General features: G+C 36.5%; 1 protein-coding gene across 12 annotated transcripts in view; it reads right to left on the bottom strand.

The window, feature by feature from the left end:
* RABGAP1L (RAB GTPase activating protein 1 like) overlaps window positions 1-24,195 on the bottom strand; it is a 759,437-nt gene that overhangs the window by 523,723 nt on the left and 211,519 nt on the right. For 11 of the 12 annotated variants that reach the window (XM_042975849.1, XM_042975851.1, XM_042975848.1 and 8 more), the window contains 2 exons: window positions 21,273-21,366; window positions 5,404-5,554 (listed from right to left, as the gene is read on the bottom strand). In XM_042975849.1, coding sequence (XP_042831783.1) covers window positions 5,404-5,554; window positions 21,273-21,366 — 245 coding nt within the window. Of the gene's footprint in view, window positions 1-1,478; window positions 2,361-5,403; window positions 5,555-21,272; window positions 21,367-24,195 lie in introns of those variants that run through there. The other variant, XM_042975858.1, reaches the window with a different exon arrangement.

Here is a 24,195-nt window from a genome sequence, read left to right as displayed (position 1 = left end):
TCAAGCTGAACCATTTCATTAACTAACCTTGAAGTATTGCCATTTCCTTGATAAGACAGGAAGAATTAACTGGACCAAAAGAAGACACTACCAACTGCTGAACCACGACCAACAAATAGCAAATACTGGAGACACTTCTTACTGAAAATCCTCTGGGTATTCATTTCTTTCTACTGAGTGGCTGGTAAGCTTACATGTATTCACCACCAAAGTACATACATATACTCTTGGCTATAAGCACTTGATGCCTAATGTTTACCTGTAAACATACAAAAAGGACAAAATTGTTTTTTAAGATATTGACATTCATCTTTTATCATCTTTGGCTAGAAGCAAGGAAGACAAGGGAACTGAAAATACCACTGTATTTCCTCCCACAGAAATGTTATAACTTGAGAGCTTGAATAAAGGAACATTATTGGAGCCACACATTTCTATACTGTTTATATTAAAATGTTGTTTTTGATAAATTGCACTGTCAACAATAGAATTAACATTAAAAATTTTATGTAGTTGAATAGACACTTCTCCAAGGAAGACATCCAGATGGCCAACTGACACATGAGCAAATGCTCCACATCACTCATCATCAGGGAAATACAAATCAAAACCACAGTGAGATACCACCTGACACCTGTCAGAATGGCCAACATTAACAACTCAGGCAACGATAGATGTTGGCGAGGATGCAGAGAAAGAGGATCTCTTTGGCACTGCTGGTGGGAATGCAAACTGCTGCAGCCACTCTGGAAAACAGTATGGCGGTTCCTCAAAAAACTGGAACTAGAACTACGCCACGACCCAGCAATGGCACTGCTAGGCATTTATCCACGGAATACAGGTGTGCTGTTTCGAAGGGACACATGCACCCCCATGTTTACAGCAGCACTATCAACAATAGCCAAAGTATGGAAAGAGCCCAAATGTCCGTTGATGGATGAATGGATAAAGAAAATGTGGTGTATATATATATATATATATATATACACACACACACACACACACACACACATACAATGGAGTATTACCCGGAAATCAGAAAGAATGAAATCTTGCCATTTGCAACTACGTGGATGGAACTAGAGGGTATTATGCTAAGTGAAATTAGTTAGTCAGAGAAGGACAAAAATCATATGACTTCACTCATATGGGGACTTTAAGAGACAAAACAGATGAACATAAGGGAAGAGAAACAAAAATAATATAAAAACAGGGAGAGGGACAAAACGGAAGAGACTCATTAATATGGAGAACAAACTGAGGGTTGCTGGAGGGTTTGTGGGAGGGGGGATGGGCTAAATGGGTAAGGGGCATTAAGGAATCTACTCCTGAAATCATTGTTGCACTATATGCTAACTAATTTGGATGTAAATTTTAAAAGATAAAAAAAAAATTTATGTAGTCATAAATGTATAAACTGAATGTGGAAATATGTATTATATTACCTTAAATTATACAGTTAGTAATCTCTAGTGGTAATTTTTAAACATTTGCCATCCTAAAATAAATTACTAAGCTTAATTTTTATAATAAATTATTCCACAACATACCTCAACTATTGCCTCTATTAACAGCTATCTGCAGCAGAGAAAGGTTAAGTGTCTATCCAATATCTATTTTCTCTTTTCTTCCTTATTAAGCCCATATTTTGGGAGGTGGAGGAGAAGAGCATTGTGACCACTTTAAAAAAAAAAAAAAATCCCCAGCTTTCTAGGGAGATTGTAGCCATGTAACAGTGCTTTGGCCAAAAAGATTAAGTGAAAACTGCTATTTAGGTTTAAGGGAAAGCTCTTTAAAAGGGCAATAGACTTGATCAGATTAGCCAAAGAGAGGTCCAGCCTCAGTACAGGATCATGGAAGATAATCTCTAAACCCCTAGAATTTCCCAAATGATAGGAGTGTCTTTTTTTAATTCACGGTGGGCCCCTCCAACAATCTGATAGTTTATGCTAAGGAGGCAACTTATGGTAGGCCCCAGATAGTTTAGGTTAAAAAGAGGACTCAGCACTGGGGGCTAACCAAGCCAGAAAAACCAAACACGTGGTTAGAGGTGTTGAGTCAGGTGATATCAGCCCAACTTCAGGGAAGGGGAGAAGAGAGAGCTAAAGATTGAGTTCAGCTAGGTGGGTGATGATTCAATCAATCATGCCAATGTAACGAAACCCCATAAAAACTCTGGAGTCCAAAGCTTGGTAAGCTTCCTGGGTTAGTGATCTTCCAAGTACGTACTATCACGCAGTGATGTGGGAAGGATAATGTGTCCCTGACGACGATGCAAGCTTCATATTCGGAACCCTCTCAGTACCAGATTCTGCCCTATGTATCTCGTCCCTCAGCTGGTTCTGGTTTGCATCATTTTGCTTTAAAAAAAAAAAAATCCTGCAATTGTAAGTATAACATTTTGCCATACCCTTAGAGGCATGACAACAAGGTGACAAGCATATGCCAAGTATATTCGAGTTTAGTCAGGGAAAGAGAGATTTAATGTAAGAACTTAGGTACTTAAGTACTGGAAAAGCTGGAAGACCAGAACACTGGGGACACTACTGCTAACTTTTAGGTTGGCCAGCACCACTATGGTCCAGAGAATCAGGGGGCTGCTGTTGCTTCTCAAGTTAAGAAACTGCAGGAAACAGGAACTATAGAACGAAGGCAGGTGATTCAGAATGGAACACCTAGAGGCAGGTGCCAAGTCCCACAAGCGGCAAAGCCTGGGTATCTGTCTGCTACTGCCAGAAGCAGAAAGTAAATCACTGCCAGGTTCCAGAGTAAAAAAGAGTCTGAGAATACTTTATTCAATGAAAACTTTTTTTTTTGTCATTCTGCCTCTTGATCTTAAACTTCTTCCTGCAAATTGTATATTCAAAATTACCATGGTGCTTCATATATGGTAAAGCTTTTATCATATGTATGACAGACACTGAATTGTTGGGAGTTCATAAATAATATCACGGGAGACTTATTATTTATTTTGCTCCCAAAGTCTGAAATCCTAAAAGACATGAATTTTAAAAGCTTCTTAGTAGAGAAAGGGATATGGCAGTAGCGGCTACTCTATAAGCAGCTATTAAAAGTATATAGTTTGAGGAGGGCACCTTTTGGGATGAGCACTGGGTGTTGTATGGAAACCAATTTGACAGTAAATTTCATATATTAAAAAAAAAAAGTATATAGTTTGTTTTTTAGATAAAAAAGTGATCTGACACCCAGAGATATGGTCTCTGGGTATTTTTCCTCAGACACCTCCATTAATAAAACTTTTCTGGGCATAAACTTCCAATACATGTGTACTTATTTTGCTCATTTTTATTATGTACACAGTAGCACTTGTGCTAATATAGATCTACATAGAAATGTAGATAGGATATAAAATAAGGTAAAGACAATGAAAAAGTTATGCTTCACAAAAATATTATTCAATATTAAACATGGGTCATTTTTTAAATGTTTTATTTTGTGTAATTTTTCTACTGAGATATACTTCACATAACATAAAATTCACCATTTTAAAGTATACAATTCACAATGTTGTACAACCATCACCACTATCAAAATCCAGAACATTTCTATCACCCCCAAAAGCAACCTCATACCTGTTAGCACTCCCAATTCTTCTAACCCCCATCCCATAGCAATCATTAGTCTACTTCCGGCCTCTCTGCATTCGCCTATTCTGCACATTTCATGTAACAGAATCATACAATAGGAATTATTTGTTAACATACTTGTTTAGCAGTTTATGAAACAATAATTTGAAAACCTGCTTCAAAATCAGTTTTCTTGAGTCACAGTTTTAATCGTTATCATATCTGAGAAAGACTTCTAGAGATCCAGAGACCCAAACAGAGGGCACCATTTTTTTTTCAGTCCCACCCAACAATCATATTGTTGAAATTTGGTTAGGAAATCACTCATTTTCTCAAATGAGTTTTCTTATCAGTAAATCAGAAGGTGTTATATTTTTGTATTAACAGTCAGTCCCAAATTTTCTGCAACTGTTTGTACAAGTCTTAAACACATTTGGAATTTCTGATTCCAGGAAGAAGATGTTAAGAGTTTTATAATAACGCACACAGCTTTCAGTGCGACAAAATCACACAGTGATGTTTAAATCGCCAAATGTTTCAAAAGTCCTTCTCTATAACATGAACTTATTTACAGAGGTAGTTGCTTTGTCATCCATTATCACATTAATTCTTACTTGAAGGGACAGATTAGTGGGGTTTTTGTTTTGTTCTGTTTTTTTTAGTATCTTGATATGTAACATTCTGTGATAGCAATCTCTTTAAACCACACATATACCCTGTGGGGGCGAAGTTAAAACTAGACAATCTTTAAATCCACATATTTGAGCACGCGCAAATTGCAAGAGAACTCTAATATCATGAAAGTGCATGTATGAGTGTGAGCACTGTTATTCCTTCCCAAGGTGCACAAGCCCCTTCTTCCATCAGGTCACTCCTGACTCACATGGGACAAATGGCCACTGGACTTAGTCAAGTCTCAGTACTATGGCACAGAAAATATTAGTATAGCTGAATATCCTTTGTGTTGCAACTTAAAAAAATACAAATGGAACTTTAGACATCCCCCCCAACACACACACATCAATGGATCATCTCGCACATTCCGCTGCAGAACACACTAATTATAAAAAATGATAAAGGTTTTTTTTTTATAATCTGAATTTAGCAGTGACTGAATATACTAGGCACTCAGAAAATATCTGCGAAAGGGAGGGAGGCCCAAACGGAAGTAAGGGAAGAAGGAATTAGAGGGGCTAAAGAATCTGAAAAGTTGATAAATCCTGAGGAACGAAGACTTGGTTAGCAAAAACATCTCATTTATGAATAGAGATTTTTAAATCTATGATTTAGAGTAGAGTAAGAAATTAGGAGGTGAGACCTATGAAGAGATTCTAGGACTGAAGCTTATCTTTGTACATGCTCTACCATCAGTTTTTTTGGACATAAGCACAGGAATTTACATTGGAACCAGGGACTCCTGACAGAACAGGGATCTGGGCAACTATCTACATCATTTAAGTATAAGATTACATAAGCACAGGAGGCCTTTTAATTTCATTTTAAGTTAATTTGATTTCAAAATTATACTCGAGTACAAGCATACTGTGTACAAATATAACTATATAAATCTCGTATAATAAGAAAGGTTAATTGAAAACACTTGAAATATAAATATATTCCATTTCAACAAAAAAGTGAAAGCCACTACCCACTATCTACTATCCAACAAATGCTCAGAACAAAAGGCAGAACTATTTGCTGCACAACACTGATAGTTTTTAAAGAAGTTCAAAACATTTATGACTTACTGCACCTATGAAAACAATATTTATTTAATATGTTGTCCAGTGAGAAGAATATGAAAAAAGCTTCCTACCTTTGTGATAAGAAGTCGGTATCTATCCAGCATTGTCTGGTTGTCATGGCAGCCTGATAGTAACTGCCATACCTCTGCCCTCAATGCTTCAGGGACACCGCTCTTCACCAGAGTGGACAGCCCCTTTGGTCGGGCACCAAGGTTATTGTGCCTAAGAAAAGAGAACAAACCATTCATACTGTGTTTATTGCTGAACTGCTATTGTTACAGAAAGTATACTAATGAATTTATATAAAAATGGAAGCCTGGGTCAAGAGAAAAATTGGGGAGGGCGTTAAATCATAACAGTAATGTCAGCTCAGTGATGTCCTAGACATTTTTTCCCGATCTGCCTTCTTTATTGGTGAACCATGTTATTCTACCATCAAGAAAAGTTTTTACTTCCTTTCATTTACTTTCTAAAATCATCCTATGAACTTATTCAAAATAATAAATGTGTTACTTATATATTTCTGGGACACATTTCAAGGCGTAAAAAGAACCATGTGAATCTCCTGACATGAATGTAGGGCAAGTTGGCTAACAGCGTGGGTAGGACAGGGGATGGGGAAATGGGATGCCAAAAGTGGATCGCAGGCCTATCATGTCTTGTGGATACCCCTACATCCTGACCCAAAGTACTCCCTACATGAAAACCTGGTCCTTTCCTACAAAACCCACACAACCTACACAGCTCCACCTTGCTGGGGGGAGCAGCATATACTCGTCAGTCACACCCATTTCCAAGGGTGTTTAGAAATGAAGCAAAGGCAAATATTTTTCGTCACGAAGTCAATGATGACAAAGTGTGTTACTATAATGATCCGCCCAAATGAACAAGAAACTGAATTGCACTTCCCAGTCTTATGAATATAAATTCCATTCCTTAACTTTCTCCTGGTGCCTAGCTTGAACCTGGAGCTATGTTTTATGCCTCTTTGCTCAGATTTTATCTTTACTTGTATTTGTTGCTCAGTTTTGATCTCTTAGAGTGGACCCTGGTGTAACCATCTGGATTCCAAACCTTGATGACATACACTGGTTTGGTCTAACATTCAGGCTCTACTTTCAAGGTTTAAGCCTTAAAAGTCATAGTATCAATATCTCCATTTTCTAAAATTGGCCCACCATACGTCACCAGCTTCTCTAGCTTATACACACTCTTCCACCTCCAGCCCAGACCTCAGTTTTGGAGGCCCTTCCTCTGAAATATGTCCCATTTTTTCCCCATATGGTCATAATCTGGCCATTTTGGAAAAAACTGTAGTAGCTGCCATGACTCAAAAGCTCAAGTAAACTCATCCCATTAATATTTTTAATAAACCATCCAATTTACATCTATTCTGCTTTGTTTCAGCTTCTTCAAAGCAAACTTTTATATTGTTCAGTTAGAGAACCTAAGCTTCCAATTCTGACTGGCTTGAAGCAAAACAAAATTAAAGGAGGTAGAGCTTATATGATTTAACATGCTATTTACTGCACATTAGAGACCAGAGTGAAAAAAGCAAGTTTCAAAACAGTATATGTGGTATAATTTTAAATACACATTCTCTCTCTCCATCTCTCAAAATTTTATACAGTATTTTAAATACATATTTATTCTCTCTCTCCCTCCCTGCCTCCCTTGCTCCCTCTCTTTCTCTAACACATACTACTTAGAAATCTGATTTCAACCTTCATAGGAAAAGAATATAGAAGAATATACTCCAAAATATGTGTGCAATAGAATTAAGAGGAAAATTACTTCTGTTTATTTTCCTATGCTATTTGAAATATTCACACTGATCATGAATTCTTTTATAATCATACACCAAAAAAAGTCATTTCAATTCTTTAAATTTCTCTCATGGACTTAAATTAAAATGTAAGTTTGGTTAACTTTGAAAAGCAACAAAGCTAAATATGCTCCACAAAATGTCTTGAGCATATTATTCTTGAGAAGACTTACACCTAAATAAACTGACACCTGTAACTTCCTTCCAGCTGCCTTGTCTTCACTATCCAACCAAGTTTAAGATCAGCAAAAGAATATTATGCCACAAAAGAGCCAGGATAGGGGCACCTGGGTGGCTCAGTCGGCTACGCATCAGACTTCAGCTCAGGTCATGATCTTACAGTTTATGAGTTCGAGCCCCACGTCGGACTCTGTGCTGACAGCTTGGAGCCTAGAGCCTGCTTCGGATTCTGTGTCTCCCTCTCTCTCTGCTCCTCCCCTGCTCACGCTCTGTGTCTGTCTCTCAATAATAAATAAATGTTAAAAAAGAAATTAAAAAAAAAGAGCCAGGATAAGTCATAAAATGATCTTCTTCACAATTTATTTGGTTCTAAGTATATATATATATTTTAATTTTAGAGAGAGGGAGAGAGCGAGAGAGAGCAAGTGAGCATGCATGGAGGAGCAGAGGAGAGGGGCAGGAGAGAGAGAATCTTAAGCAGGTTCCCCTCTCAGCATGGAGCGCTACCCTGGGATCATGCCCTGAGCCAAAATCAAGAGGCAGATGCTCAACCAACTGAGCCACTTAGGCACCCCTGGTTATATTTTTGAACTGGAAAAACATTGGTAGTTTGAGGGTAGCAAGTTTCTGTACTCTTTGGATAAAAAAACTGAGTTAACTAAAAACAACAGTGTACAATGGTCTAAGCTCACTTCCTCTGAAATTAAACGCAAATATCTGAATTTTAAGTCCCATAATATATAAGGAGAATTCAAAGTAATTAAGTATATCATACGTTACAGGTTCTATAGAGATCAATAAGTCATTACTGTGTACCTACAGCTATTAAAACTCCAATACAGGGCACCTAGGTAGCTCAGTCAGTTAGCATCTGACTCTTGATTTTAGCTCAGGTCATGATCTCATGGTCACGAGATAAGAGCCCCACATCAGACCCTATGCTGAGTGTGGAGCCTGATGGGATTCTCTCTCTCCTCTCCTCTCCTCTCCTCTCCTCTCCTCTCCTCTCTCTGCTCCCCATCTGTTCATGCGCTCTGTGTCTATTAATTAATTACTAATTTAATAAGAAAAAATAAAGAAACTCTAATATATACCTCCCATGTAAAAGAAACCTTTCTTCAATGCCACATAACCCTCTGGCTATCATACAGTCTCCTACTTTGCAACAACAAATTTCTCAAAAGAGTTGTTGTATACATATTACCTCTATTTCCTTCTCTCCCACTCATTCCTCAACTGAGCTCAACATGGCTTCTGTATCTTTCCTCAGTTTTCACGGAAGTAATACACGACCTCTCTCCATGCCACTAAGTTCTAATCCTTTCACTGTGGACCACTTTGCTTCCTTTGGCTTCAATGACAAAGCCCTCTCTCTTACCCCCCAAAGACCCCACTACTGTTCCCTCTCCTCTATTAACTTCCCAACTGTTCCAAGGGCTCTCCACACTTTTCTCAGTGGTATACTTTTCATCACTCTCTCATCTCTGAGTGTTTGCACCCATGCCCATGTGTTCTGAGCTCCAGAGGCTCAAAGTTCCTCAAAATCACCATGTCCAAATCTGAGCCCATATTTTCTTCCTAAAACTTGTTTTCCAGGGTATCCCATCTCAGTGACTGTCACCACAACCTATCCAAATAAGAAAGCAGGAATTACTGTTTACATTGCTCCCTGCCATATAATCCATTAGTAATCCATCAGTAAGTCCAAATTCCATGCACTTCTCCCTGTGTCCACTGTCACCAATTCTATTCATTCTAGAATTGCAACAGCCTCCTAATATTCGCTTGTCCTACTATGATATGTTTTCAGTACTGCTGACAAAAAGGTTGATTAAATACTATGTTGGTTCAGATTATTTTGTGTAATGATTTATGTAAGATTTTATATTTGGGATATCTTTTCCTAAACATGCATATATACACATGCATATGCATATCCTTAATGAACTCTTAACCATAATATGATTCAACTCAATCAACATTCAACTTCTAGCTGACCCTCAGCCTTCTGTCTGACCAGACATTATGGGAAAAGAATCTTTTCTCCTCTCTTAAAAACGCAGGCTAGGCTCCCTTTATCTTTATAGACTGACATTTGAAAGGAACTAGGTCCCTCATAACACTGCATGATTAATAGCTTTAATTTACTGATTATCCTGGTAATGATACAGCAATTAGATTGCATACAGCACCCTAGTACTTAAGGGGCACTAAGGGACATTAAGCCAAATGCTACTAGTATACATCTATGACCAGGGAGGACCCATATGAAATAGCAATTTATAGAAATAATCATTGCTTTTGGTATTTCTGATAAAACTACCTGATTAATAACTACATGTGGACATTACTTTAATAAAACATTAACCACAGCTATTAAGAGACTTAGAAATAGGCAACTAGTTATTGCTTGTGCTGAACCATGGCACTACATACAAGAGGTATCTAATTATTCAAAAAGTCACAGATAAAGCAGATATATACTAAACATACAGTAATCAGGTAGTTTTTAATACATAAAAATAAACTCCACAAGAGAATCCGCAAGAATCTCTGTCTTCTTTATTTTTGTGCCCCAGTACCTGGAATAGTGCCTGGCACATAAGAAGGCATTCAATACATTTTAGACAAATGAGAGAATTATAGAATTAAATTAATATGATCAACTACTAATGCTAAGAAAAAATGCTTTTTTAAAAGCAAACGTTCTCACCGATTTTAATAAGATCACAGAGCTGCCATGTGTTCACCTAGTTACCTTTGAAAGAGGCATTTTTCTTGAAACTATCTGGGCATATAAGAACTTCTTCTATTTTTAAAACTGTCCGGAGAGAATTTTAAAGGGAAGGTTTCATTTCTAACAAAAACCACAAAGAAATCAAGAGATGAGAAGACAAGCCATTGAATGACATTGAGTGGTCACTGTCGGAATTAGGGCAATTTTGACAGAAGGGCGGTGGAAGTAGGTGGCTAGAAGATACGAGAACGTGAGGGCAGCAGCCTCACCCGTTTTAAAAGTTCTCTCAGGAAAAGGACTAGCTAGAACTGAAACTGCAAGATAGGGATTTCTCCTTTCCCCAACAGTGAGAAGATTTAAATCTGTAAACCTAGGTTTTGCTTAAACAAGCTACATTTTAAAAAGCTTCAGGAAAAAAAAGACAGATTAAAGCTTATTCTGAAGATCAAGAGCACATATTTTGCTTTGGTTTTTGGTTTTTGGTTTTGTTTTGTTTGTTTTTGCCAGGACTTTTCTTCAGTTGAAAAAAAGGAACGTTCTGTTAATGTGAAAAGGAAGAAAGCTATGACTGTTCACGCTTAGTGATTCTAATAGTTCAGGTTTCCTCTGAGTTTATACTCTGTTTTCCGAGCAGTCTGTCAATGCTTTGTTAGGCTGAGACCACTAATTAAGACAACACTTACCCACTTTGAGAAGTATGGCCATGAAGAACACAAAGTGCCTACTAAATACTGTATCAATTTTCTGATATTCTAATAAAAGAAAATGAATAGCTTGAAGATGGTTTTATTTAATAAACCAATACCTGATTTTTACCTCACTCACTCAGTTTTTTTGGTGAAGAAATCTTCCTGCTACAAAATTTGACCTCTATACCTAAGTGTTCAGGGTCAGCACTATGTTTTTCTAGTCTTTACAAAACTCAGCAGCTTCCACACAATTTCAGAACTAGAAGCAGTTATCCAGAAATAATTCTGCCCAATTCCTTAAATTCCCAAAATAATTTAACACTCAAGTCATCAGCATTACTATTCTGAATATATTCAACACGTAACACAAATCTTGCTACCGCTTTCCAGTTTGGATTTTCCAATCCTCCCATCACAAATGTCTCCTCTCTTCCTCTCCCTCTTCCCCATGCCCTCTCGCTCAATTCCAGCTCACTATTTTTGTGCAGTTATTTCTTCAAGACATCTTAACCACAATCTCATATAACAGACCTCCACAACTGAACTTTTTACACGTGTTTTTAGCTTTCTTTTCCATACTATCTTTCTTTCTGATAATTCTGAATTACTATGAAATATTTTCCCTTTACATCTCTCTAGTGGTACATTAAATTTAACTGAATTTTGATTTTATCCATAAAAGCTTCACTGCATTTCAATACAGTGATCTAGCTGTTGTATCATAAGTTCAAAATATAGTTTTCAACTATATATTACTTATAAGGTTATTACGAATACAGGCTGTCTCCTCACTTAAAAAAAACATCCCCAAAGCAAAGCTGTCATGTTTTACACAACAGGTGCTTTACCTAAATAAATCACAAAAATAACTTCATGTAAGCACCTAACTAGCACTCCGAAGACTTACTGAAAGTCTTCTTAAAGAACACTAATGTTTAAAAAAGATATTTAAGGGTGCATGAGTGGCTCACCGGTTGGGCCTCCGACTTTGGCTCAGGTCATGGTCTCATGGTTTGTGGGTTCCAGCCCTGCAATGGGCTGTGTGCTGACAGCTTAGAGCCTGGAGCCTACTTTGGATTCTGTGTCTCCCTCTCTCTCTGCCCCTCCCCTACTCACACTCTGTCTTTCTCTCTCTTAAAAATGAATAAACAATAAAAAAAATAAATAAAATAAAAAAGATATTCCAAGAGCAATTAAAGATTTTTATCAATCCTTATGTAATAAATATAAACTTCTCTCATTTAGGCAAATTTTACATGATTCATATGAACTGTCATGACAACTCAATTAGAAGCTAAAAGAATTAAAATACTTGAACTGTAGAAGACGCAGCTCATTTTGCAAAGGTCCAAAAATTAGTTATCATATAGCTAACAGACTCATGAAAAGATGCCCAACATCACTCATCATCGGGGAAATACAAATCAAAACTACAATGAGATACCTCCTCACACCTGTCAGAATGGCTAAAATTAACTCAGGAAACAACAGTTATTGGCAAGGATGCAGAGAAAAGAGAGCCCTTTTTCACTGCTGGTGGGAATGCAAACTGGTGCAGGCACTGTGGAAAACAGTATGAAGGTTCCTCAAAAAATTAAAAATTTATAGCAGCACTATCAACAATAGCCAAAGTATGGAAAAAGCTCAAATGAATGAATAAAGAAGATGTGGTATATACACACAATGGAGTATTACTCAGCAATCAAAAAGAATGAAATCTTGCTATCTACAATAATGTGGATGGAACTAGAGGGTATTATGCTAAGCCAAACAAGTCAGAGAAAGACAAATATCACATGACTTCACTCATATGAGGAATTTAAGATACAAAACAGAGAAACATGAGGGAAGGGAAGGGAAAATAAGATAAAAACAGAGAGGGAGGCAAACCATAACAGACTCTTAAATACAGAGAATAAACTGAGGGTTGCTGGAGGAGTGCTGGGTGGGGGGATGGGCTAAATTGGTAAGGAGCATTAAGGAGGACACTTTTTGGGATGAGCATTGGCTATCATAGATAACTGATGATGCACTAAATTCTACTCCTGGAACAATTACCCAAAAAAAAAAAAAAAAAAAAAAAGATTTTCTCTAAAAAAATAGTTTCCTCAGATTCTTTCAATTTCCTGAGGTCCAGTACAAAAATATAACTTAGACAAATTATATTTCATTTCTAAAAAAAATTACACTGGATTATAGCTGAGAAACTCTTGTCAATTCTACCTCAGAAGTCTTTATCCATTTGGAACCTCCTCTCCCTATAAGGCCCATGAGTTTGGTAAGATCTTATCAACCCATGAAATTACCTCCCAACCAGTTCCTCTGCTAATAGTTTCTTCCTAAATAATAAAAAACACCATAGCAATTTTAGCCTTAAAATACTTGTTGAGAATTACCTTTACTATGTCAATAACTACTGAAGTTGGATGGTGGGCACATGAGGCTTTACTATGTATGCCTCTACAAGATGGCAAATTCCTTGGGAGTAGGAATAATCTCTTATTCATCTTTAAGTCAGCAGTGTCTAGTACAGTTCCTAAGAGAGACTAGATGATTTTTTTTCAGTTGGATGAAATCATTAAGTGACTTGTCATTTTATAGAAAAACAACAACAACAACAACAAAATGGTCAAGAAACATGAAGCAATCTCAGGGTCTCAGTTAATTTGCTGAAATGGTCTGTTCTGAGTATACATTCCTATCATTCTTGATGATGAACCTCAAAGGTATGAGCTGTTTCTTTATTTACGTATCTCCTGGAGCCCAGAAAGATGCTTCATAAATGTATTTTCCAACCAAGTTATCAATCTTGCACTTTATAAATATAGCGAAGATCTCAATTTGCTATTTAGTCATCAAAATAATTTGGTTCCTGCCATTCTCGTGGTCTCTCTTTAAACTCATACTAGCAGGGCACCTGGGTGGCTCAGTCGGTTGAGCATCTGACTTTGACTCAGGTCATGAGTTCATGGTTCATGAGTTCAAGTTCCACATTGGGCTTGCTGCTGTCAGTGCAGAGCCTGCTTCAGATCTTCTGTCCGCCCCGCCTCTGCCCCTTCCCCAGTTGTGCTCTCTCTCAAAAATACACAAATCTTTAAAAAACAAAAAAACTCATACTAGAAGGCTGGCAAGGGCATCAATTTTCCTAATTTATTCTCTTTCTCATTAAAACTTCTACATGTTCCTATAAAAACTAACCTAGTACCCTACCCACATCATAGAAATGGTACCTGTCCACTTGGTTTAAAAAGTTCTCGCTCTGGAGCCAGACTGTCTAGATTCAAATACTGACTAGGTCATGTACTCACTGCATGATCACAGGCAAATTACTTACTGGCTGGGGGATCTTGAGCAAGTTACCCACTCACTGGCATTATCTGCAGTGTATTTTTATACTAGCTTCCTAACGTAGCTGCAACCTTAGTTCGTCATCTCTAAAATAAAGATAATAATAGTCTCTACCTCTGAGGGTTACCATTATAACACCTGGCACATGGTAAGCAGACTTAAGTCAGCTATTATTTTGTAGCCACACCCCACCACATATCCCCTTTTGCCATCAACTTGGCATAAGACATCATCATCTCTCTTCTGGATTATTTACAGTAGTCTTCCAACTATTCTGCCTGCTTCTGTCTTTGCATTCTTATAATTTATCTTTCCCTTCAAAGCCAGAAAGATGCTTTTAAAATGTTTAAGTCAAAACACTTCACCGTACCATGACATTATCAAGACATAAAGTGGTCAAGTAACTGTCCTAAGAAAAATGAATCTACTTATAATGTAACAGGAAATATATCAATTTACATTTATTTAAAAATTACATGTAAGAAATAACCAAGTACCAAAATATAAGCACATAAAATTTTTACAGACTTGAAGGGACAGAAATCTGTAAGTCAGGAATCTTTCATTTATAAAATTCATTCAATAAATATTCGTTGAGCACCTACTATATTCTAGGGATGATGATAAGGACCTGTAAGACAACAGTAACATTAAGGAGATCATGTGCATTTGACCTAACTTTGAAGGGTTACAACAGAAAAATGAGTTCAAGACAGTGATTACGACAATGAACACCACAAATCAAAGAGAGAGGAACGTGATACAAGGGATTATGAAGGCACTGACCTATGAAAAGCATGCACCTCAAAGAGCTACTGTACACATAAGCCATAAATTTCATTCCCGTCTTTCTCCCTTTTTTCCCCATTTCCTTCCTTCATTAATATTTATTATTTGTTCTGATGTGTTCTGTGTACTATACAACATGAAAAAGCATTTAGGTCTTTTTTCCTTCTTTTGTTTTTCTGATGTAGCAGTAGTAGTATTTTGTACTTCAACAACTAAAATGCTCCAGACTAATACTCAGGGTTTTTGGTTTTTTGTGATTTTTTTCTCCCATTTAAGGCACAATTTATGCAGCATAAAATACACCGCAGTTCTGTGAGTTTTGACAAATTCATATAGCTGTGTGGTCATCATCACTATAACCATTAAAAAACTCTCCTATGCTCCCTTGTAGTCAACGCCACCCAACATGATCAATTCTTGGCAGCTACTGATACATTTTCTTTTTTTCTTTATTTATTTAAATTCAAGTTAGTTAACATACAGTGTAGTACTGGTTTCCGAGTAGAACCCAGTGATTCATCACTTACATATAACACCCAGTGCTCATCCCAACACGTGCCCTCCTTAATACCCATCACCCATTTAGACCATCTCCTACCCACCTCCCCTCCAGCAACCCTCAGTTTGTTCTCTATATTTAAGAGTCTCTTATGGTTTGCCTCCCTCTATGTCTTTATCTTACTGACACATTTTCTATCATGAAAGTTTTTGGCTTCTCTAGAATCTTATATAAATGAAATGATATGGTATTAAGCCTTTCGAATCTGACATATTTCACTTAATATAATGCATTTGAGATTTATCGTGCTGTTGCATGTATCTGTAGCTCACTCTTTTAATTGCTCAGGAGTATTCCACTGACCAGTTAGTTGATTCCACTGTACCAGTTAGTTGATCCAGGTTGGAGAGCATTTGGATTGTTTATAGTCTGGGACAACTATGAACAAAGATGTTGTAAACATTTGTATACAGGTTTTCATTTCACTTGGGTAAATACACAGGAGTGGAATTGGAATTGCTGGGTAATTTAAGAAGTATGTGTTGAACTTTACAAAAAAAATTGTCAAACTTTCCAAAACAACTGCATCATTTTGCATTTCCTCAAGCAAAACAGGTTGCTTTGTACCCTTGCCAGCTCTTGGTATTATCAGTGTTTTATTGTTGTTGTTGTTGTTGTTGTTTTTATTTTAGCCACTTGAGTATGCGTATAGTAATATAGTAATATCTCATTGTGGATTTAATTGGTATTTCCATAATGACTAAAGTTGTCTAGCATCTTTTCATAGGCTTATCTGTAATCCAAAATATCTTTTTTTAAGTCTATTTACTTATTTTGAGAGAGAGAAAAGAGAGAGCAGGGAAGAAGCAGAGAGAGAGGGAGAGAGAAAGAATCCCAACACGGGGCTTGAACTCATGAACCATGAGATCGTGACCTGCTGATCTGGAATCAAGAGTCAAACACTTTAAACCAACTGAGCCACTCAAGCGCCCCCAAAATATCTTCTTTGGTGAACTGTCTGTTCAGATCTTTTGCTTATTTTTATTTATTTATTTATTTATTTATTTATTTATTTATTTATTTATTAATATATGGAATTTATGGTCAAATTGGTTTCCATACAACACCCAGTGCTTATTTTTAAATGGGCTTTTTTTAGTATTAAGTTTTGAGAATTTTTTTTTTATTCTGGATATAACTCTTTTATCGATACGAGTTTTGCACATATTTTCTCCCAGTGTGTAACTTTTCATTCTTTTCAATGTCTTTTGAAAAACAAAAGTTTCTAGTTTTGATGAAGTCAAATTTATTAGTTTTTTTCTTTCATAGATCATTCCTTGGTGTCATATGTAAGAAATCTCTGCCTAACCAAAGGTCACGAAGATTTCCTATGTTTTCTTCTATAGCTTTTATAATTTTAGCTTACATTTAGGCCTATGACCCATTTTTATTTAATTTTCTATACGGGGCAAGGTGTGCTTCAAGGTTCTTTTTTACTGTTTTTACTTTTTGCAAATAGATATCCAATTACCAAGCATTATTTGCTGAAAAGACTATCCTTTCTCCATCAAATCTCAACTACACCTCTGTTTAAAATCAATAGACCATATTTGTGCATATTTCTTTTGTGTATACAGCTAGATCGAGATATAATTTGAAGTACTTAATTCAGTGGTTTTAATATATTCAGAGTTGTGTGGCCATTACCAAAATTAATTTTAGAACATTTTCATTACCCTAAAAAGAAATCCCGTACTTCTTAGCAATCACTCCCTATTTCCCTAAATCCCCACTCCAGCTCTACACAACTACTAATCTATTTGCTATCTCTACGAATTTGCCTATTCTGGATACTTCATATAAATAAAATCGTACAATTGGTGTTTTCTGATTTGTTTTCCTCACACAACATAATGTTTTTAAGGGTCATGTATGTTGCAGATGTACCAGTACTTTATTTTTATTGCTGAATATATCCCACTGTATGTATATACCACATTTATTTATCCATTCATCACTTGGTAGACATGAGGATTGGTTTCACTTTTTAGTTATTATGAACAATGATACCATAAACGTTTATGTACAAATGTTTACGTAGACATATGCTTTCATTTTTATTGGGTATATAACTACAAGTGGGATTGTTAGGCCATATCATACCTCTGTATTTAACCTTTTGAGGAACGCCAAGAATGTTTTCCAAAATGGCTGCATCATTTTACATTGCTATCAGCAGTGTTTTTAGGGTTTCAATTTCTCCACACCCTCAACAACACTAGTTATTGTCTTTTTTTATTATCCCAGTAGATGTAAAATGGTATCTCACTGTGGTTTTGATTTGCATTTCCCTGATAGCTAATGATGTTAAGCATCTTTTCATGTGCTGACTGGACATTTGTATGTCTTTTTGGAGAAATATCTTTTTAGATTGTGTGGCTCTATTTCCGAACTCTCTATTCTGCAACTTTGATCTATGTGTCTATCCTTTAATTAGTAATGTCTTGATTACTGTAGCTTGATGGTAATCCCTGAAATCAGGTAATCCCTGAAATCAGGTAGTATAAGTCTCCCAAGTTTGTTCTTCATTTTTAAAATTGCTTTGGCTCTTCTAGTTACTTTGCTTTTCTATACAAATTTTAGAATCAGCTTTTCAATTGCTACCCAAAAAATTCCACTATTTTGACTGAATTCCAAAATTTTGACTGAAATTACACTGATCCCAATGATTAGTATGGGAAGAATGGAAATCTTAATATTGAGACTTTAATTCTATGAACATGGTATATTTTTCCATTTATTGAGGTCTTTCATTACTGTTCTCTAGTTTTTCAAAGTATAGATCTAGTAACAGTTTATTCAATTTCTACCTAAATGTTTGGTTTTTTTTCTAGTGCTTTTGTAGGTTTTTAAATTTCCTTTCCAATTTTCAATGCTAGTATATACAAACAAGATTGATTTTTGCATTATTTACCTTGTATCCTACAACCTTGTAAAACTCAGTGTCCAAGGTAGGTTCTGCCAATAAGTAACAGCGGTACGCAATCGAACGGTAGAAGAAAAGAAAGATTGCACCGCCAGGAGTAGCTATACCACAACTCCCAAGAATTACTAATACCTGCCAGGCCCTCTAGGAAATACTAGCACCAATCACAAAGTGTTTTTTCCCCCAACCAGCTCAGGGGTCTGGGTATCTCTTCAGAAGCAAAGAACTAACCAAATGACCCCTCCCCTCACAGTTTCTTCTAAACCCTAGCTACTCTGAGTATCCTCAAAAGCCTAAGCAACCAGTTGCACAGCCTTCCTCAGAGGTCCCTGCACCAGCTCCTCAGGAGACCTCCACTAAGTCCCTAGATTCTGGTCACAAAACTTCTTCCATTTTATTTCTCTGGCCCTAGAGGATACAGCTGCTTCCTACTACTGGGGTTACTTCAATGTCTTCTTTCTTTCAGCATTCTAACACACTAGATACCAATTACTTGCATTAATACCCTTCTGTTTGAAAAGGTTGGCACGGCTTCTCTTTTCCAGACTGGACTCAAACAATCTTCTTGCTCTGATCAGCACCCCTTCCCCACTCCCAACACCTAACTCCCCTACGAAATTCTATTAACTAATGACAAAGATATTCACCCTCTCCCTCTCAAAGCTTTTACTACTTTTAAGTAATCTCTACGCTCAACATGAGGCTCAAATTCACAACCCTGAGATCAAGGCTAGCATGTTCTACTGACTGGGCCAGTCAGGTGCTCCCAAAGACTCTCTTTCTGACCAAACTTGTTTAGGCTCACCTGAACTCTCTTCTCAAATAGGTCTGACTTTTTAAGCTTCCATGCTCATCTCTGCATTGTCCAATTTTAGCAAGAATCCTACTAAGTCAGTTTAGCCAGAATCTGCCATCATCAGTACCTGATTACTCTTGATTTCTAATTGAGTTCCTCATCCTCCACCATATTCAAGTAATGTCTGATCATCCTGATCCACCTTTAGCAAGAATTTGTTAAGTCAAGTTAGCCACGAATCTCTTTACCCCTGATGTTTTCTCTCAGTAATTTTCCATTTGCTAACCTCCACCCTCTCCCTGGCTGTAAATTTGCGCTTTTCCTTGCAGTATTTGGAGTTGAGCCCAGTCTCTCCCCTACTGCAAGACCTCATTTCAGGAACCCCTATACCTGTCACGATAGCTCCCCCTCCTGAATAAAGTCTTCCTTATCACCTTTAACAACTGCCATGAATAATACTAAGTGAAATCAGTAAAAACATAAATTTAGAAACATGGACAATGCTTATTACGTTAATCTATTAACCTCTGGATACAATATAGGGAAAAATTGTGAAAAGTTTTGAAATGGGCTAACGTATGGAATGCTGCAGCTTCTGGGAATTACCTGATATGATAGAGGTGTGTGCTTCTATTCGTCTTTGATAAGGCAAATTTACAACTCTCAACAGAAGATAATGTGTGGAAAACTAGACATGCATAAGTTTTTTGTCCATAGCTATGAAAATAATTCCTGCTCATGGCAATGCAAGTGAATTATCAGGAAGAGAATATAAATCTCTAAACTGAATTCTCATCCTGATTGGTTGTAATATCTAACTGGCTCCATTACTTAAGGAGTTAAATAAACCCTCTGAGATGTGTTCAATTTATAGTTTGTATGTACAAGATAAGTAAGATGAATTTTCTTTGTTCGATTAAGGGGAGACAGCTAGCCCTCCTAACACTTAGGGTATCTCCTTAAAAACATAATAGGTTCAACATTTTGTTCAGGAAGTTGATAAACCTACTCTCCAGATTTCATACTGAGAAGTCATAAGCTTTCCGACCATCAGAGCTATAAATATGTATCTCTTAAATTAAATCAGGAACCCCTTAGGAAGTGTATAGGAGATTTGATAAAGATTATCTTTATCAAAAGGTATAAAGTTTTAGGGACACATGGGTGGCTCAGTTGATTAAGCATCTGACTTCAGATCAGGTCATGATCTCATAGTTCAAGTTTGAGCCCCACATAGGACTCTCTGCTATCAGCACAGAGCCCACTTTGGATCCTCTGTCCCTCTCTCTCTCTCTGCCCCTCCACCGCACATTCTCGTTCTTTCTCTCTCTCAAAAATAAATATACATTTTTTTAAAAAATATAAAGTTTTAATTATTTCTTCTTCTGCTTTACTGTATAAAATGTGTGAAATTTTTCCCAGACCTAGTAGTTTCTCCTGGACTACCTGTGTGCATGTAATTTGATACGCATACTCAATAATAAATCGTGGTTTCTATATACTGGTATGGCAGAATCTTTTTGTGGGCAAAATTATTTAATTTTACTAACAACTGATAGTCATGATTTCCTCTTTAAAAAACTTAATAAACAGAGTATGTGTAATAAATATAAACAAAGTACCCTTTTTTGTAGTTCCAGATAAAATGCTCCAAAACATAAAGTAACAGTTTTAGTCAGAAAGAATAAAACAGGCTTGGTTAACAGTTTATAATCAGTGGTGAAATGAGTAGCTCTAAGCACTATAGCCTCTTTTCATGGTAACAGACTTAGGAGAGAAAGGAAATATAACCCTTTAACAATAGATATTTACATGTTTTAGCAATAAAGCAAACAGTTGATTACTCTGAGCAATGTTCTGCCTGAATGAAATAATAAGACAAATATATCTTCCAAAAGTAAGTTAAATAAGACCATATTGGGTGGAAGACTCAGGCAAACATAAAGAGTATCTATGAATTATATTTTAACTTTCATATTTTTAAAGTACATTAATATACTAATATTAAGATAAACATATAGATTTTAATAAGACAAATGAACATCAACTAGGTAAATGTAAAATTTTCAATAAGAAAAATAAATTTTTTACCATCTTCCTAGCAGTTCTCCCCAAGAATAAAGGATCTTCTCAGGACAATCCTTAGACACATCACCGGTTCCACTTGAGAGTTCATTATCACTCTCTGCAGAAGAAACACAAAAACAAAAATGACCAACATTGTATTATATTTTTGATATTTATATATTGTTAATCAAGGAATATGACTGTGTGTCTAATAAAACAAACAATACTTTTGCTTATATTATTATGCCCACTGGAAAAAAAACAGTAAAAACTTCATTAATATATCTTTAGTGCCTAGATAAATATAATCCCAAAGCATTAAACGTTTTATAAAAATTCCTATTCAGTTTACATAGTATGAAATTGAAAATACCTATATATAAATAACTTTATCCAAAGAGGGTAAAATTGTATAAATTTTTTAATGTTTGTTTATTTTTGAGAGAGAGAGAGAGAGAGAGAGACAGAACATGAGTGGGGTAGGGGCAAAGAGAGAGGCAGACACAGAATCCCAAGCAGGCTCCAGGCTCTGAGCTGTCAGCACAGAGCCTGGTGTGGAGCTCGAACTCACGAACCATGAGACCATGACCTGAGCCGAAGTCGGACACTTAACCAACTGAGCCACCCAGGCGCCCCAAGAGAGTAAAATTTTAAAGTTAATGGTAACACAATCAGAAATTCCTATGTGATACACTCACTACTCACGAAACTAATATTCTCAAATATTAATCTTTTATTATTGATACAAACAAACACTGAAATGAAGATTTAGGTATATATATCTGAGGTATATATGTAATACTGAGAACTATTAATATATAACACTGAGAAATATATATATTATAACAAACACACAACTAGAAATATTTAAAACTTTAAGGTTTTAAGGGTATATTCATAAGTACAAATTTTTTGTTTTTGAGAGAGAGAGACAAAGAGAGACCGTGAGCAGGGGACGGGGGCAGAGGGGGCAAGAGAGACAGAATCCCACACGGGGCCTGATCCCACAACCCTGAGATCACCACCTGAGCTGAAATCAAGAGTCAGATGCTCAACTGACTGAGCCACCCAGGCTCCCTCATAAGTACAAATACTTCCGACTAAAGGAAATACTAAAATGTTTGGCCTTTTAAAATGGCAATTTTATAAAATATCCCAATAGGTAAAGTAATAGCTTTAGAAAGAGTAAGATGGGTTGAGTTACAGCCTACAGTCAGTGATGAAATGAGTAACTGTAAGCTCTATAAATCTTTTAAGCGGTAACAGAGCTGGCAGAGAAAGGAAATGTAATGGGCACAATTTATCTCATTAGAATAAGGACTTTGACACAGAGCTATATACGAAAAATCTGGAAACGTATTATCTGAATGATAAAATAAGCTAGATAAAAATCTGTCTGGCTCTTTGCAAGGACCAGTGTTTTATCAATGTTGTTAACAGTACAACAGAAGTTGGCATTAAGTGAGTCCCACAGGGATCTGTGTTCAGAACAGTATTACTCAGCATACCACAAAGCCAATGATCCAAGCAAGTATAAACTAATTCATATCAGTGGATATAAATAACACCAAAAACAATAAAATAAAGGTAGGTATATTTGGCCTAGTTAAAAGATTTGGTCATACTTACACAAAAAGATTTTATCACACGTTTAGTAAAACATAGCCAAAACATATGCACACACGTAGACAAATACTTCAACTTCTTTAGAACACTTTATTCAAAATGTGAACATTAGTCCGGATATTGGAAGGGTCAAGAAGGTAAATACCTCACATAAGCAATTCTGTGAACTTTGCAACAAGTTCATGAAAATAATAGAAATGAGAGGTTTTTAAAAAGCTAAAACAAATGAAGTATTGCAGGAATAATGTAAACAGCAACAAATGAAGCCTTAATATTAAAATGTCCTAAAGAACTATCCCAGGTAAACAACTATCCCTTATAATCCTTACACTTTTTCATCTAAACTGAGGTAGTAAAGAGGGTCACTATTAAAAGTTACACTGGAGGGGCACCTGGGTGATTCAGTCAGTTGAGCATCCAACTTTGGCCCAGGTCATGATCTCACGATTCGTGAGTTTGAGCCCCGTATGGGGCTCTGTGCTGATAGCTCAGAGCCTGGAGCCTGCTTCACACTGTGTCTCCCCCACCCCACACTCTCTCCCCTACACTCGTGCTCTCTCCCCTCTCTCTCAAAACTAAATAAACATTAAAAGAAAATTTTTTTAAAAAGTTACACTGGAAAAAAGGTGAAACTTATCTCAGGCAAATAGGGACTGCTGATCACTCTTCCTATAAATTGGTACCAAGTATAATATGAGTACTTATAATATAAATTGGATTTCAATTAAGCAGGGTCCAGGATGGTCCCACCTTATACTCTATTTTGCTCCACAGTAAATAATAATACAACAAGGTTCCAAAGTATTTGATGAAGTTGTACATGCTAAATTGGAGACTAAAATCTAAGAACATAATGAAAGGGAAAAAGAAAATAGGACTCAAATCATTACTACTGACACAGAAAATCTCAGATTCTTCTTATTCTTGTTGGCAAAGGAATAAAACAAAATTGAGATGCCGTAAGAAAGATTAAGAAATCTGACTACCTATAAGTTAAAACCTTATATGAAGTAAGGTATAGAGTACATTAAAATAAAATTTCCAGGCCACCTGGGTGGCTCAGTCAGTTAAGCATCTGACTTCAGCTCAGGTCATGATCTCATGGCTTATGGTTTGAGCCCCACATCAGACTCTCTGCTGTCAGCCCAGACCCTGGAGCCTGCTTTAGATCCTCTGTTCCCCTCTCCCTCTACCCCTCCCCTGCTTGAATGCACACTCTTTCTCTCCCTCTCTCCTTCCCTCCCTGTCTCCCTGTCTCTCAAAAATAAATAAACATTAAAAAAAATTTTTTGAACATATGACAAATGGTCTTAATACTCAA

This window comes from Panthera tigris, chromosome F3 (genome assembly GCF_018350195.1).
Source record: "Panthera tigris isolate Pti1 chromosome F3, P.tigris_Pti1_mat1.1, whole genome shotgun sequence".
In the NCBI taxonomy this organism is placed as follows: domain Eukaryota; kingdom Metazoa; phylum Chordata; class Mammalia; order Carnivora; family Felidae; genus Panthera; species Panthera tigris.
The sequence above is the reverse complement of the archived record's forward strand: the minus strand, read 5'-3'. Positions and strand labels throughout refer to the sequence as shown.